At 46.3% G+C, this 16,460-nt stretch overlaps 1 protein-coding gene and 1 long non-coding RNA gene across 4 annotated transcripts in view; one reads left to right on the top strand and one right to left on the bottom strand.

Annotated features, from left to right (window-relative positions):
* Pyroxd2 (pyridine nucleotide-disulphide oxidoreductase domain 2) overlaps window positions 1–1,914 on the top strand; it is a 32,637-nt gene extending 30,723 nt beyond the window's left edge. For all 3 annotated transcript variants that reach the window (XM_048807127.1, XM_048807119.1, XM_015494611.2), the window contains one exon: window positions 1,636–1,914. In XM_048807127.1, coding sequence (XP_048663084.1) covers window positions 1,636–1,769 — 134 coding nt within the window. In that variant the 3' untranslated portion in view covers window positions 1,770–1,914. The remainder of the gene's footprint in view (window positions 1–1,635) is intronic.
* A 14,253-nt stretch (window positions 1,915–16,167) lies between these two features.
* LOC125617967 overlaps window positions 16,168–16,460 on the bottom strand; it is a 12,372-nt gene continuing 12,079 nt past the window's right edge. The window contains exon 2 of the long non-coding RNA XR_007349099.1: window positions 16,168–16,460. This exon is cut by the window's right edge and continues 5,736 nt beyond it. This is a non-coding gene — a long non-coding RNA (uncharacterized LOC125617967).

Here is a 16,460-nt window from a genome sequence, read left to right as displayed (position 1 = left end):
CAGAAATCAGAGGATTTCAGACTTGGTGGGACCTTGGAGACCCTCTGTGGAGGCATGGATCCTTAATCACCTCCTGTAACGTCATCAAGGGGAAGGCTGGGATGGTGTTTCAACAGCCCACCAGGGATCCTGTGTCGCTGGAAGGTGATTGGAGAGGTGGACCCATGCCTGGATTTCCTCTGGTTTTATCTGAATCTTGTCAGTTCTGTAATGCAAGTTGTCCCATCAGTCCTCAGTTAGTTAAATATATCTTTGAGTAATAAGAGAACTGGAAGATGAATTAAATGATCCCAAGCAACGGACCTTTCCTCAGTATGCAGAAATCTTCCAGAGCAATGCTCATCTTAAGAAAAAGCAATAGTGAGAAGGTATCTGAGCCAGACCTCCCCTTTGTCTTCTGTATCAGTTGGCCTTTCCTCCTGTTTGCTCTTTCAGGACCTGCAGAGAACATGTAGTTGGCTCAAATGCTGTTTCATATATAAAGATGGTGCCTTCCTCACAGAGAAGATGTGAGGGTCATCTGTTAAACTTAGCTCACCCAAATTTGTACGCCATGTGACCGTATGCCCCAGAAATTCCACACCCAGGTGAACAGCCACCAGAGTTATGCTTATGCGCTCACCAAGAGCTATGCACAGGTTAATTATCCATCATGGGAAGTGCATGGTACTAAAGAACTTCAGATTTTGGAGTTTTCTAGATTTTGAAATATTTTCATCAACCATACTGGTTGTGCATCCTCACTCTGAAAATAAAAAATCGGAAATCTCCAAAAATCTGAAACTCTGAGTATTCTCACTCAAAAAGTGTAGAATTTCAGAGCATTTTGGATTTCAGATTAGGAATGCTCAACCTATGACTAGTCTGTTTATAGCTGCAGCATTGTTTGCAATACCACCAAACCAGACACTACCCAAATGGCCACCAATAGTGGAATGGATAAGAAGACTGTGGTACATGGAATGATGAGATGCCTTTCAGCATTGGGAACTGGCTCTCCAGAACCAAGCCACAGTACTGTGTTGAGGCAGAGGCCAGATGCAGAGCAATTCATGCTGCAGGATCCATTTATAAAATGGACAAAAACAGGCTGAAGTAATCTTTCCTGTAAGAGGTTCCCTTTTGAGGGTGTTGGGGTCTAGAAGGGGGCCTAGGGAGGGTTTCTGGGTGCTGGTAATGTCTGCAATCTCATCTCTCTGATGGTTACACTGCTATATTCAGTTTCTGAAAACTTGATCAGGCTCTACACTTGGCATATTGCAGCTTTCTGTATGTATGTATTAAAAACCCTACTCGATGCCTGGAACATAGTGAGGTTCCTTATTAGGGTCATTACTACACAGTTCTCATTTACCAGCCAAGCCCTGTGCTGAGTCTAGACTCAGAGGGAGAATGAAGGAGGAGAGTAAGAGGAGAAAGAAAAAAGGGAAGTGGAGAACAGACAGAACAGACCCACAGTGCCTCATCCATGATCCCCACTTGCTAGAATCCCTGCCCTCGTGTGAACCCCTGCCCCGAGTGTGGGTGAGACCCGTGACTGCTTCTAACCAACAGAATACAACCAGGTGACGGAATGGAGATGATTATGTCACATAAGAGGACAGCACCCATCTTATAGGACTCTGGCTCTTACAGGACTCCTGGCTCTCTGTGAGGAAGCAAATGGCCACACTGGGAAACCCCATGTGACAAGAACTGAGTGGCCTCCAGATGACCAAGGCTCTTGGGCATCAGCCTTGGAGAACTGGATGCTGCCCACAACCACGTGAGCAGAGACGTGGACGCTTCCCCAGTTGAGCTTTCAGATGAGAACACAGACCAGCCAACCCTGGATGACAGGCTTCTGAGACCCTCCACAAGGGATTCCTGACCTCTGGAAACTTTGGGATAATAAATGTGTGCTGCTTGACACCACTAAGTCTGTAGCAATCTTAACAGCAGCCAATGCCTCATATAAGGGAGAAGGCCACACAGCCAAGCACAGGGTGGATGCAAGAGATGTCTGACAATATGAATTAAAATTGTGCCCTAGATTTCTAAGTAGTCCCACTCACAATGGCCCTGTGTTCTGGAATTTGCTCCCTTGGTCCCTGGGCTCCATCCTGCAGAAGGGTGAAGCCTGGAGTCAGCCATCACTGAGGCCATGGAGCTGGACGGCCAGGGTTGACTTACAGCTCTGCACCACTTGCCCTCAGGATCGTCCCTCACTCTTCAGAGTCCCCACTTCTTCTGTGACTAAGGGGGTGGTGCTCTTTTGCTGGCACAAGATACATAACAGAAACTAGGGCTCTTCCTTTCTGAAAAAAAAAAAAAAAACGATTTTTTACTACACTCAAAAACAGACAGATCAGACAGAATGAGAGGCCTTTGGAATATTCTGGGACCACCTGATGCACCTGAAATGAAAGCCATCACAAAAAGAGAATGGGTAAGATTCCCTTCCATTGAAGACACCGAACGTGCCTCCGTGTGAGGGCCCCAAAGTTGGGAGCTTCCATTCTGTGCACACACACACACACACACACACACCTCTACAGTCAACTACCAGCTCACACATACAGATCAATATACCAGGGCAAGAGGGAAGGAAGCAGGCAGGGCACTTTGCCAAAGGCAGAGATCTGTGTGGGCTGTTGTGCTGTATTTCTGGTCCAATAAATCAATCTGCTTGAAAGAGCTCCTCCAACTCTGTGACTGTAATTGGAACTACCTTCCTCAGAGGCTGTTTGTTGTATACAAGGTCAAGAGACAAGCACTGGTTTTCAGAGTCAAACACAGTTGCTCTTCACAGGCCTCTAGGGAAAGCTGTGTGCTGCCTGGAGGGCCCGCTGAACACATCGGTCTGCAGGCTGCTGAGAGGCTGGAGAAGTGGGATGTGTTAGCCTCTGATTTCTCTCCTTGTTGGGTTTTCTAAAACTCATTTCAACGTTCTCTCTTGAATGCCTCTCCTAAAACCAGCATCTCCATTAATTTGTTTTTTGTTGGCTCTCAATGTAGCAGATACCAGCCCCCCATCCCCCCAAAAATCATACTAATAATGATCACTGTTTCATGAGCCCTGATTTCGTGTACCAGACCCACATGTCACATGCATTACTTCACTTAAATCTGCATGACCCCGGGTTCTTAAACATGGGTCTTCATTGTACAGATGAGGTATAAAGCATAATGATGTCACACAGTGTGTCCATAGTCACAGAGCTGACAGGTGATATAGTTAAGATTTGAACCTTGGGCTGGGGTTGTGGCTCAGTGGTAGAGCACTTGCCTAGCACGTGTGAGGCACTGGGTTCAATCCCTAGCACCATGTAAAAAAACTAAATAAGCAAAATAAAGGTATTTTTAAAAAATAAAGATCTAAACCTCGGTCTTTCTGATATCAAAAGTCATGGTCTAAGCAGGAAGCTACAGTCCGGATCCAATGAGGACACAGCTGGTTTGTGGCGTTAAGTCCCATGATTGCTCGCCACCTTCTGTGAAGGGTGGTCCATGAATCGGAAGCCATGGTCCTGGGCCCCAGCGTTTACAGTCTAGTGGGGAAGACGAGGACACCCATGTGAAAATCATGAACAGCTCCAGGGCCCTGACTGTTCACACACACTGGAGAGACAGGGAAGGAGGGTGGGCTGCCTGTGAACTGCGGGGCTGGAGGTAGTTCTCACAGCAGAGAAGGTGGAGCTGGAGGGAGCCCAGGAGGGCGAGTTGGTGAGTGTGAGGGGCGAGGGCGTTGGAGCTCTGGCAACTCCACTGGGGCAGGGGCCCTGGTGACAAAGACAAGGAGGTGGGAATGGGCACACAGCAGGTGGGGTCAGGAGCTCACAGTGGGATGGAGGAGGATGTGTGAAGAGCAACAGCAGAACCAGGACCGGCCACCGTGCACTTCCTGAGCACCTGGCACCTGGCTGAAGGCAGGCTTCGTCTCCAGCCAACGTGGGGTTTTGGGGGGATGTTGGAGATTTTACACATTGCCAATCCCTTGACCAGTCTAAGTGACTACTCATGGTCAGACTACTGAATGTGAGTGGCCAAGAGGCAAACTCCTGGCACCCCCATGGCTCTCCCAAGAACCCAAATGAGCTCTCCAGAGGTGGAAGTGACTTAGGAATGGGACCTTGTCATCAGGACACTAGAGCAAGATCTTCAGCACATCACACCCCACTGTCTGTCCTGGCCAGGAGCCCAATGTAAGGATGTCACCCGGAGTCCAGCATGGTCCACTGTCATCCCTGTACAAGAGCCCTGCCCCCAGTAGCCTCAATGCAAATACAGTTTGCCTCTGCCAAACAACAGGTGAGAGACCCTGGCCGTGGGGCCTGGATTTGAGAAGCTGTCATTGCAGCTCCTGGGAGCTTTTAAAGGTGTCTGCAAAACCTTGAAAGTAACAAACCCTAGGGCAACAGACATCTCTCCACCAGAGCCTTCTTGGGGACTGCGAGAATGACCTGCATTTTGTCAAGGGCTGGGAGCAGATGGGAACCCAGGGGCTGGGTTTGTACTAGAAAAGTCACAAACTCATCTGCACTCTGCAGAAACTGGGGCAGCCCATATTTGGAGTTGGGAAGTAGTTTAATAATAGTATGCAGAGTTCCTCGGACAGGGATGGCCTAAAGAGGAACTGGTTATTAGGAGGGGAAAAAAGCCAGCACTGTTTTTATACTAACCCTCCTCCGTCTATAAGGAGAAAACCTCTCTTCTGTCTAGGGCAACGTCTTAATGTGAGTCACCCCAAGACTCAGCTTCCAACCTCTGTCCCTCAGCCCAGGAAGTGGGGACATAATGGTGCAGTCAGGTGTGAATTATAGGAACCCATCAGGACAGGAAGCAGGGTGAGTTATAACAGTGGAGTAAATTCATTCCACCATAGTGGGATTAGCAGGTAAATAAATAGCGGTCCCAACACTAACACTAACTGGAATGCTATGTCTGTCCCCTGCCAGGGAACAGAAAAAGCTCTGGGCCGAGCAGGAATCAGGTCACAATATGGTCACCTACCCACGGTTAAGGACAATTCCTCCAAAAAAGATATGGTAGAAATTCTCCTGTGTTAAACAGATACAAAAGTTAGGAGAAGGAGATGGTATGCGAAGGGAAACCTGCCTCACGCTGATGTTCCGCAGCCTCTTATGGTGGCTGGCATGCTCTGTCCTCAAGAGCAGCCTCAGCAGTGGGCTTGGGGTCACCCAGGGTTTGAGGTAAATTGGGAGCAATGAATTCTCAGGATGGACCCGTGAGGAGCTTCCGTTCCAGGCTGGGTTCATGTTGGTTTTATTTTTAAATTGTCAACCTCTGGAAGTTGGTTTGTTTGGGCTTTTTAAGGCTCTGTGCCTTTCTGGTTTGAAGGTGACCTCTGCTCAGGTGAGTGGAGTCCTGGGTTCCCTGGGACCACAGAGGCAGCTGATCCAGTGGGAGAGACCAGGGCTTGAGGTGAGCCGTGTGGAGGAGGCAAGAAGGCCTGAATTTCAGTTCAGGTCCTGACCATCACCAGGGTGGACAGCAATATGTCACCGCGTTCTTCCGAGGACTAAGTTAAATTAAGTCAAAAGCAAAAGCCCCTCACCCAAGGTCTGACACACTGAAGATACACATGTAAAAAAGGCAAGCTCTTTTGCCTCCATCCCCTCCTTCCTATGACCCCACGGAGCCTGGTTAGACCACCCACAGTGGACACAAACCAAGGAAGCCATCCTGGAAATCTTCCCAAGGCGAGGAGAGCTGCCTACCCTTCAGGCACATCTTAGCAGGGACCTTGGGAGATGCTTCTTGAGGCTGATTCCTATCCTCAGCATGTGCTAGAAGCTTGATCTAGGTCAAGGTGTAAGCTGTGGGGTGGGGTAGAGAGGGAGGAGCACTCCAAGTCCTTTAACCAGTGGTTCCTAAACTTTTTGACGAGGCCTATCACATGGAGTCAAAGGACACCAATATCCCCACACACACCCCGACCCGTTCCACTTCTCTCCTGAGTGTGGGAATTAGGTGAAGTGGGGCTGAGAATTGCAGAGGAATCAAAGGAAGATGTTGCCCTAAACCTGTTGATCACGCAATTCACATGACTCACTTTCTGTGTATGCTGAAGGACAAGAGCCTGCCACTGGGCACTTGATTTACATTATAGGTGAATTCCCTCTGACGGCAAAAATAACCCTACTCATTTTATTATGCTAACCTTGATCATAAGGTGAGAGTGATTAGAATAGTTCAAATCCACAGGTAAGCAAGCCATCGTTGTGACGCCCCTATGTAATAGAGTGACAAAATGTGGCAGTCACCCTAGGATTTCCCCCATCTTAGCACTGATGCTCTGGATCCTGGCAAATCCTTCAGCCCTGGGAAAACTGAGACAAATGGTCACCCTGCCATACAAGCAAACTGTAAGTGGGTTATGTATCTATTTCCTTTATCAGTAGGGACACATGAAAGATTAATTATTGAGCAGTGATTCATTTACATATCACATCTAAGTATTGGACAATTTTACAGACCAAAAACTCTCTCTAGAAGTAAAGACTCATTATTACCCACTCTAGGACAGATCAAAAACTTTCATCAGGCTACATGGATAATGAGGGCTCAAGACTAATGGTAATTTATAAATAAAAATATGAGTAACAGTGACTAAAAACCACAGCAGCTCAAAACAACTGCCAAAGAGCCCATTCAAAAGAAAAAAAATCCGCCTATGTAAAGTATAGTGTATAAAAAACAAATCTGAGTCCTCAGTAAACTCTGGGAACTGCGTTTTTAGTTTATGAATAGCAAATTCTTGTGGGTTGCTGGCAAGAAGCCCTTCATTGTACATAAGAGGAAGAGTCCGTGGGACACATGTGAGCCACCTGTAGGAACTACACAGTTTCCCAGTGTAGCCTGGGAAAATATTCCCGATGGAAGAACAGCATGCTATGAATAATACCACGGGAAAGATTTGTGTCCTGGGGTCAGTTTCTAGTCGTCAGAATGATGCTCAGTTCCAAGGCCAACATCTTGAAGGTCACTGCTTTAGTTTGGTTAATAAATTAGAAAACGGAGTCCAGAGAAGTCAAGTGACTTTTCTAAAGTTATAGTTGTCATGGTCCCACTCCCACTCCCCACCCCCACCCCCGCTTCCAGAAAAAAAAAAAAAAAAAACTTTCTGAGGTGCTGGGCATGGTGGCATGCGGTTCTAGTCCCAGAGGCTCGGGAGGCTGAGGCGGGTGGATCTCAAGTTGGAGGCCAGCCTGGGGAACTGAGTGTGTACCTGTCTCAAAATAATAAACTTTAAAAAGGGTCAGGGATATAACTCAGTGGTGGAGCACTTGCTGGGTGTGTGCAAAGCCCTGGATTCAAGCTGCAATACCACTAAATAAATAAATAGAACAAAAAGAAAGAAAAGACTTTCTGAGGGCTCTGGAAGTGTGTTAGGGAAATTTATAGGATTTTCAGGTATTTAAGCTGTTCGATTTAGTTGATCCCTCCAGATACACCTGAAGTAGCAAAAGAGGCTTCCTACTGTAGTCCTGTTACGGGTTGAATTGTGGCCCCCCAAAAGACAGATGGAAATTTTAGTCCCTAGTACCTAGGAATGTGACCTTATTGGGAAATAAGGCCTTTGCCCAGGTAATCAATCAGATGGACTCATGAGAGTGGACCCTACCCATATGACTGGTGTCCTGAAAAAATGGAAATTGGGACAGAGGCATACACACAGGTGTGCACACACACAGACACCCACCCTGCCATGTGGAGACAGACTCAGAGAAGATGGCCACTGACAATAGAGGCACAAACTGAGGTCACCTGGGGCCACCAGGAATGGAAAAGGCAGGAGGGACCTTCCCCTAGAGGTTTCAGAGGAAACATGGCCCAAGTGACACTGGACTTTGGACTTCTGGCTTTCAGAACTGGAAGAAAATACATTTTTGTTGTTTTAAGCACACACCGCCCCCCCCCCCCATCTCGGGCCCTTTGTTGCAAAGCCCAGGGAACCAATGCAGGGCCTCAGTGGCTAACAGCTCTCTGGGCTGGAATTTCCCTCTTCCAGTCTCTACACCCAGCTGGGAACAGAAAGAGGCTTCAGGGGAGGAGCAGCCCTCACTGCCTCTCTCCAGGTGTCCCTCCTGTCCCAGTTGCAGCAGCATCAGGGAGCTGAGGGTGTCCCTTCCCTTTCCTGAGAGGACTCCCAGCTTGAGCCCAAAGCCGGGGACATGGTGTCCGCTCCTGTGTTATGCACCAGCAGAGCCTCTGGGAGCCTGGCTGACACCCCTTTCTCAGCGGGGTGCTGGGAAGATGCAGGCCTGCTCCTGGTCAAGTGCGTCTGCAGGGCCACTTGACATTGGGCAAGGACAAGGGCTTCCCTGAGCCAGGTTGCCCTTCACTGCTTTGTTCTAGGACAAAAGTGAAGAGCTCATCAGATTCTAGGGGAAGGGGCTGCCTCTGTGAAGCGGAGCAGGTCATCCATCACATTGCTTTCTCCTCTTAACATCTGCTTTTGCAGCATAGAGACCAGGTCGGGTTACAGACCGCTCTGTGATCTGACTGCCCATGAACTTCCATCCAGAGGACAGGACGGTGCTTATAAATATTCATCAGCTACACAGTACAATCACAATCGAATAAAGTAAGTGAGCTGACATGTCTATCCTCATATTAAAATGTCAGGACAGAAAACACCAAGACAGTATCTCTCCAGGGTAGAATTATGAATGTTATTTTATTTTACTTTGGTTGATCTTTTTTTCTAATATCGCTACAATAAAGAAGGACTGATGTAATTGAAACTAGCAAAAGAAAAAAAAATCACCCAAGGTTATATCTCTTGAGCACGAATGTTATCGATATTTTGATACCTGATAGTTAAAAAAAAAAAAAACATCTAGAGAGACCTGACTACATATGAACATAGCATTTACCCTTAGCCCAGAAAGAAAGAAAGATGGCTTTTTCCTGTGAGACACTTTTGTCCCCTGGTTTTGATCATCCTGGGTTGACAATTCCGTGGTTTCACTTATATTCATAACAAGCATTCTCCATACTATTCTCAACCTCCATTCAAAATAAGTCATTTAATATACATGCAATAGCCCGTTAGGCATATATGACTTTCCATACTTAAAAAGTCCTTATAATGGTACATTTTAGTTTTAAATTTGAAATTTTAAAAATAGCCAATTTATATTTTACTTCTAACATCAAAATTCAGAGGGCCACGCAGTTTACAAGGTGTGTTACTTTTTATCCCATTGATTTATTTTGATTGATGAGCAATGGTTTTCTCTGTAATTCTCTGTGGTGAATATCTGTAGTTGTGTCTTAGCACAGTATCATTCTCTTCTCTTCTTTAAATTACAGCTTTTGAAATGGCTTCGACATTTAACGTCCCAGGACCCAGTTGATTTGTCCTCATGGAACCACAACTTCCCTTCTGCTGGAGCTGAAAGAGGGTTTTGAAGGAACCTGTTTGGAGTCAAAGTCCTCCTAACAAGTCTGACCCATAAAGTCCACTGTACCTGGCCCAAGAAAGAGGGGGTGGGTGGTTTATGACCTCCAGGTCCCCATGACTCCTGCTGACACTCAGGACGGGACTCAGCTGGAGTCCCAGATGGTTGCTTCACTCCTGTGTGGATTTAGACCTGTTTTGCCCCAAACCAGTCATGTCAGGGCCAAGCATTCTTGTTCTTATTTTTCAATTTGCCACCAGCCTTGCTGGTTTGAAAGTGCTTTCGAATATCAATTGATATTGAGTAGAATAAACACTATTTTTGCCATCAGGTTTCTATTTTCCTAAACTACCCATGCTCTTTTCAACTTGACCCCTGCCCTCTCTTCATCTATAGAACATCCCTCCTTTCTGTAAGGAGGGCAAATAGATGACCTATCCAGGAACTCCTCATCCCTCCCTGGTGGCCAGCGTCACCAGATGATCATTGTATTCTTTCTGGAAAAATCTGAACACAGCATTGATTGGTGCTGGCCCCTGAGATAGAAAACAATAGTCCCTGGACTCAATTATGTTTAATATATCTTTTAACTCTAATATTCTGTGACCTGTTGTCCAAATCATTCCTTTTTCATCTTTTTAATTTAAAATCTGAATTATGTATGAGTGCAAACAGGACCTAAGAAGGTCTTGCGATTGCTAACAGAAGGATCCTGGTAGGAGGAGCTGAACATTCCAGTACCGACCAGTGTGGGGCAGAAACAGCCTGGAAGGTGGGATCCCAAACCAGGGGGAAACAGGGTCACTTCCTTAACCACACTGAGCTAAAGATTTTCATCAATCTTTGGGTGAGGAGTGACTGGGAATTAATATCAGAATCCCACTGTGTATCTTTAGTTCACAGCATGTAATTATGCTTAAGTTTATAGTAAACCGTATATGATTCTCTCTGTAGAGTAGGTTTAGACAGTCTCACAAGTCTGCTATTGTCTATAGAAGCTTATGGCAAAAACCTCACTGGCTATCATTATAATTATAAATCTGTACTGGAAATTCTCCCAGGGAACTTGGGGAAAAAAAGATTGCTATTCCCCCAGTGAGAAGGCAGGTAAATAAGATGCCTTCCAGAATGTTGCTTTAATAATGCTTAGTTTTGACTGGGGGTGCTATATGTTACAGCAGCATAGGAGGACTTGTCCATGCAGCCATTCATTTCCCAAGCATGTACTGAGAGACTACCATGTGGCAGGTACAGTGTGTGCTAGGTGCGAGGGGCAGAGCAGAAAATAACATGAAGTCCCTAAACTTGAGAAGACTCCGGAAAGCAAATAAGCAATGGAGATATGTGGGACTAAGCCTGGAGCAGTCATTGAAGGACATGGATGAAGAGAATCATGAGAAATTAGTAAAGGACTGGTGTAGACCACACCCACATTGTTCCAGGTCCCCAGGTTCCATTTCAAATGTTTGGAATAAAGAGAGGAGGGGGCCGCTTTTTCTATTTTGTGCTCCAGCACCATAAATAAGACAAATGGTGAGATTCTGGAGGATTTGGGTTGGTTTGGACATCGAGGTGTTAGATGGCAAGTGTGCTGTAGCAGGTACAGATGGCTGGGAGTGGGGCACATGATCCAGGAGAGGAATCCATGCACACTGGGATCAGGGGGTGATGGAGTATTAGGGAGCCATGTCTGCATCACCTTGAAGCAAGGAGAAGCAGGGGGTAGAGGGGTGCATTTCATCAATTCCTCTTCCCCATGCACTGCCACCCTGTGCAAGGGCAGAGGACAGTTTGGAGACAGCCCACTCTGCAAGTGCTCAGTCTCAAGAGGCTTAATTGCTAGGAAGGGCTGAGCCGTTGGGTTATCAGTAAAGAAGACAAAATTTAGACAGGACTAATCAGGGCCTTGAAGATTACTGGTTGAATTTATAGTTCTTCCCATGCGCCACTTGGCCTTAGGGTGTGTGAAGGGATGTGGGGGAGCCTCGTTTTTCTTCCCAAGGCTCTAAGTGAAGAATAGTCCAGATGACTGCATTGCCCAGACTCCAAACCTGCGCTCCTGTTACCGACATTGGCCTCTGGCCTCGATTTCCTTTGTTCTCTTTCTTCTCTATCGTTCTTTTAATGGGAAGTAGGCAGTAGAAAGGAAAGAGCCCTGGATTGAAGCCCAAATTCTGCTAGATTCCAGACTCTGCTGCCTCGTAGCTGAGGAATATCCGATGAGCCGATTAACCTTTCTGAAAACTCCATCTCTTCACCAGGAAGCATGGAAAACAAGAAGAATGTCATCTGTGTGTTGTCATCTGTGTGTTGTAAGGATTACATAAGAAAACACGCAGAGGCTCTGGGGTAGGACATGACATGTGGATATTTATCTCATTTTCTTTCGTTCAGTTCTAGTCCCTGGCCATCTCCCTGCTTGTTACCTCCACCTCCAACTCCTCCTTCTCAGCCTTCTCTCTCCTCTCCTCTTTCATCTTCTGTGTCTCCTTCCTCTGCTAAAGCCAAGCCTGTCTTCCACCTCCTACTCCCCATCCCTCACCAGAACCCCTCCGTCCCTCCCTTTCACCCTCTTGCTCTCATCAGTAGCCAGCACACGGGTGACATTCAGGGCAAGGCCACGACTCAACAATTAACGGTGAGTTATATACACACGGGACACTTTTAGTGGTGCTTTGATGGACAGATCATGAGGTACCAGGTCAATTAAAAATAGCTCCTAAGACCAGTAAGACCAAGGAAGGAATTCATAAAGCTGAGGGCAGCTGTTTATCCCGGGGGAAGAAGACGGAACTAGAGATGGATCTCTGAGCCTCCCTTGGCCTGTAAAGGGGCATTGTTCTAGTTACTTTGTGAAGAGAAAAAAAAAAAAAAAGGACACGCCCAGAAATACGCTCTTCAAAGAAGAGTAAACATGGGTCACCTGGGCCCCAAGCGAGAAAACCATCCCCTTTCATTTGGGGATAAAGAGGGCACTGAGTTTGTGACCAGGCTGAGGGTGGGTTGAGGTGAAGTCGGAAACCCTGGCTACATCAGGCTGGCTCCAAGTCAGCTGGCGAGTTCGGGGCTGAACAAGCCTCCCCTGTTGTGCATCTGCCCAAAGCTGTGTGTGCAAAGAAGGGTCACCGGGGCCATGCACAGGCCACTGAGCCTTCCCCAGAGGGACCTGTTGGTCCCTGGGCTGTGATCAAGCCTCAGGATGTCAACAGGCAGCTCTAAGACCAGGGCCTGGCTCTGGCTTAAAAAGTGGAGCAAAGCCCAAAGCCAGACTGGACTGGGTCCTAGCACCTTGGTTGCCGTGAGCATATTGTGCTCAGTGCTCTCCACCTCCACCCACTTCTGCCCGCATCCCTTTCCACTGAACTTGAAAACAGCATTTTTATGGGGGCTAGGATGATAATTAACCATTGACTCATCCCCCCCTCACTGCTTCCAGCAGGATTTCAGGCAGGAGCCTTTTCTGCGGGCCCCCAGAGGTTCTGATGGGGAGGGGGCTCCTCCTCCTGTGCTCTCAGCCAGAATTTCACTCTGATAACTCTTCCTAGATGATATTTAAAGTCCTTTTGATCTCTAATAGTCCATGACTAATGGCATTTGTTTTTAGATACAGCCGAGCGCCTGGAGTCCACGTTACTTGGGGTGGTTCAGAGGAGAAGAGAGGCAGGTACTATCCATTTTTGTCTGAATTTCTCACCCAGAAAACTGAGAAGTTTTGTTAGTCTGGTCTAGAATCCTCCCAACTACAAATATGCTGGCCACTATGAGCAAACAAACAAGCAAACACCCAGAAGACTCTGAAGACAATAGATACAGAGGAATGTACGGACTGCTTAACATAAAATTCAGAATTACCTTTGGAAGGAAGAAGGGGTATTCAGCTAGTGAGGGCTTACAAGAGAAGCTAAAGTACTGGCAATAATCTGGTTTCTGAGCTGGCTGGTAGGCACTAGGTGTTTATTTTATTATGATTTGTTTGGATTGGACATACACTTTTAAATGCATGATATATTTTTATCTGCATAGGCACATATGCACGCATACACACAGAAATTATCAGGTCAAGTGAGAGAAATAATAGACTGGGCACAAAGCACAATGTTTTGCACTGTTAAGATCAAGCATTTTCCTCCAGAGCCTCCCCCATCTACTTACTAGTTTAACAGTCCGTTTCCTACACGAATCTGTCACTTCCAGTGTTGTGTGGTGGTAAAAACCCGACTTGGAGATGCAAGAGCCTCTCTGCTGCTCATTAGTTATACCACATTTTATTTATGTTGGTATTATTGTATTCTCATCTGTAAAACAGGGATAGCAGTCTCCTACATTAAATGGTTGGCTCAGGTTAAAAGGGGATGAGGAATGCCAATGTTCTAGAAAGTTCTGTATTTTATCAGTGGCTTCCCACATGGGTATGAACACCATCTCCAAGGATCCCTTGATGTGCTTTTGTGACACTTGTGCATTCTTCAAGCCTCCTGATGTCCCAGTTTACCTCAAAGCTTTGGTATTGGAGTCATCAGACCAAGGTTGATATTTTTCTTCTGATCAAGCTGGGGAGCTTCTTTCTCAACAAGAGCTTTGTCTTCTGCAGCTCCAGGCTGTCAGAGAAGGGAACTTCTTCTCTGAATATTGTTTCCACATCTTTTGTTCCTATGTGAATGGTCAACCCGGGGCCTGGAGTCCCCAGAAACCAGGCATTTGTGACTTTTCTGGGTGACACCCTGATCCCTTTGGAAGATGCTCATCTCAGGCTCGACATGCTTTCAAACCCCTTAGGAAAGCACATAGTGATGGCCGTGACCTTAAGAACCACTTTCCAGGGCTCCAAAGACACCTACCATCCCAATGGACTTAATTTACTCCCAAGAAGCTCTGGGGCATGGGGGACAAAGACTCACTCAGCCCACCCAAGGTCACCCAGTCAGGAACGGTAGTCAACTTAAAAACCCTGGTTCAGCAGTCCTCAGAGTCTTTCTCCTTCCCAGCTGCTGTATAATGTCTTCCGGACGTGCACGCCAGGGCTGGGCCTCCTCTACTTCTCTGCTCTCCGTGCCACCTGCACCTGATCTCTCCCCACCCCGAAGGTACTAGGGACTGAAACCAGGGTCCCCCTATCTCTGAGCTATACCCCAGGTCTTGCTAAGTTGCCCAGACTGACCTTGAACTTGCAATCCTCCTGCCTCAGCCTCTGGGGTAGCTAGGATTATAGCCGTGTGCCACCGCACCCAGCTAGCCTGGTCATTTTTAAAAATGAGCTTCCTCAAAACACTCAGAAACACATACAAAGGTGTCACCAGCATTAGTTTGCAGTAGATCCTGCTGCAGGACTTGGGTTGTAGATGCCTATAGCAGACAGGCCCAGCGGGATCTCTGTGGCTCAGTAATCGTTGTTGCTAAAGCACATCCCTAAGGCAATGAGCCGAAATTCAAAATATAACCCAATACATTTTTATTTGCATTTTATAGTTTATTTTGAATAGCTGAGCTCCTTAATAGTTCTCCAAAATATATTATTTTCTTTTAAAAACACACTTCAAAATATTTCACAGCATCGAATATGATTTTATTACATCTTGGACTCAAAATGCTTTCTAAAATTAATGTCTAATCTTATGACTCAAGACTATTAGAAAATAAGTCTAGTTACACATTCAAAAATTACATTACTGGATACTTTTATGCATACTCATTCCAAAAAGAGGTGTAATCCACCTCTCCCTCTCTTCCCCTGCTGGATTTCAAAAACAGTCAGAAACTAACTAGCATGATGGGCCAAGAGACCAGGGCAATATTTTTGGCCCTTAAAGAAAATTAAAACCATTTTCAAACATTTAGTTCCTTGTACCTTTTGGAGAGGGAGAGATTTTGAAATCTGGGGCTTTTTCACAATTTTAGCATTGGCCATTCAAAACAGCTACCGTTTTTCTCTTTTAAAACACACATACCAAACCATAGGGCCAGGGTTGGGGCTCTGTGCTGTAGTTACCTCCATCCCACCTCCTAACCCCTGAGCATGTTATGTTTCTAGGGAGGACCAACATACTGAAAACCCAATTCACCTAGCAAAGCTTCGGGCAGATACAGAAAAGCAAATGGATCCAAGGCAGAGTGCCTCTTTCATTTTGCTGCATTTAGCTACTTCCTGGACCCAGGTGGCTGACAAGTGCCTCCAGGACACAAGCTTTGGCTTAGAGAGATGCCTGCATATCTCATGGCCTTCTACAGAGGCAGGCACACCAGCATCCCTCGCTTACACAGGCTAATTGGTGAGCCTGGAGGCAGCAGCTGTCCCAGACCAGACACCTTCCTGCCTCCAGGTCTCCCTGCCTCCTCTTAGACTCCACAGCATACACAGAACTTTCTGGAATGCCCACACTTCTTTTCCCAGCTTAAATCACTCTGATGGCAACAAAGGGAGATGATCAGATGTTACGAACCTCCTGAAGTAATCTTAGGAGAAAAAAAGTGTGAAGAATCAAACCTGAATCAGATGACATCTGTACTCCCAATCTACAGGAAATAGATAGAGCGGAGTGTTAAATGATACCACGAACACACATGCCCCAGGATCCAGACTGTGTGAATGGTAGCACAAATGAGCAGGTTTTTTTCAACAACAACAACAAAAAAAAAATGACAAGGAGAGAGAGAAAGAAGAGAGGGAGATGGGCACCTATGAATTAAAAGGGATTTTAAAAAGCAATGTTTGGGTTTCATATGGATTCCTAAATCAAATTAACCAACTGTTTTTTTTTTAAAAGAGTCATGAGACAATTAGGGAAATGTGAATACTTTTTGCTGGATATTTGGAAACACACCGACTATTTCCAGTTGGAATTATAAGACACCTAAGATAAGCATCAAATTAGGGGTGATAAAGAGGTGAAGACAGCTGAAATGAGACTGGCTCTGGTTTGATCACCATTGACAGTGAGACCCTGATGGGTCTCCCATGATCTCCATCAGCAGTGAAGGCTCTGGATCTCATTGAGACCCTGATGAAATATACATTGGACATTTGCATACCATTGGAGTCCCAGATCCTTTACT

The sequence above is a fragment of the Marmota marmota genome, unplaced genomic scaffold (assembly GCF_001458135.2).
Source record: "Marmota marmota marmota unplaced genomic scaffold, marMar, whole genome shotgun sequence".
In the NCBI taxonomy this organism is placed as follows: Eukaryota; Metazoa; Chordata; class Mammalia; order Rodentia; family Sciuridae; genus Marmota; species Marmota marmota.
This window is presented reverse-complemented; position numbering and strand designations above follow the sequence as displayed.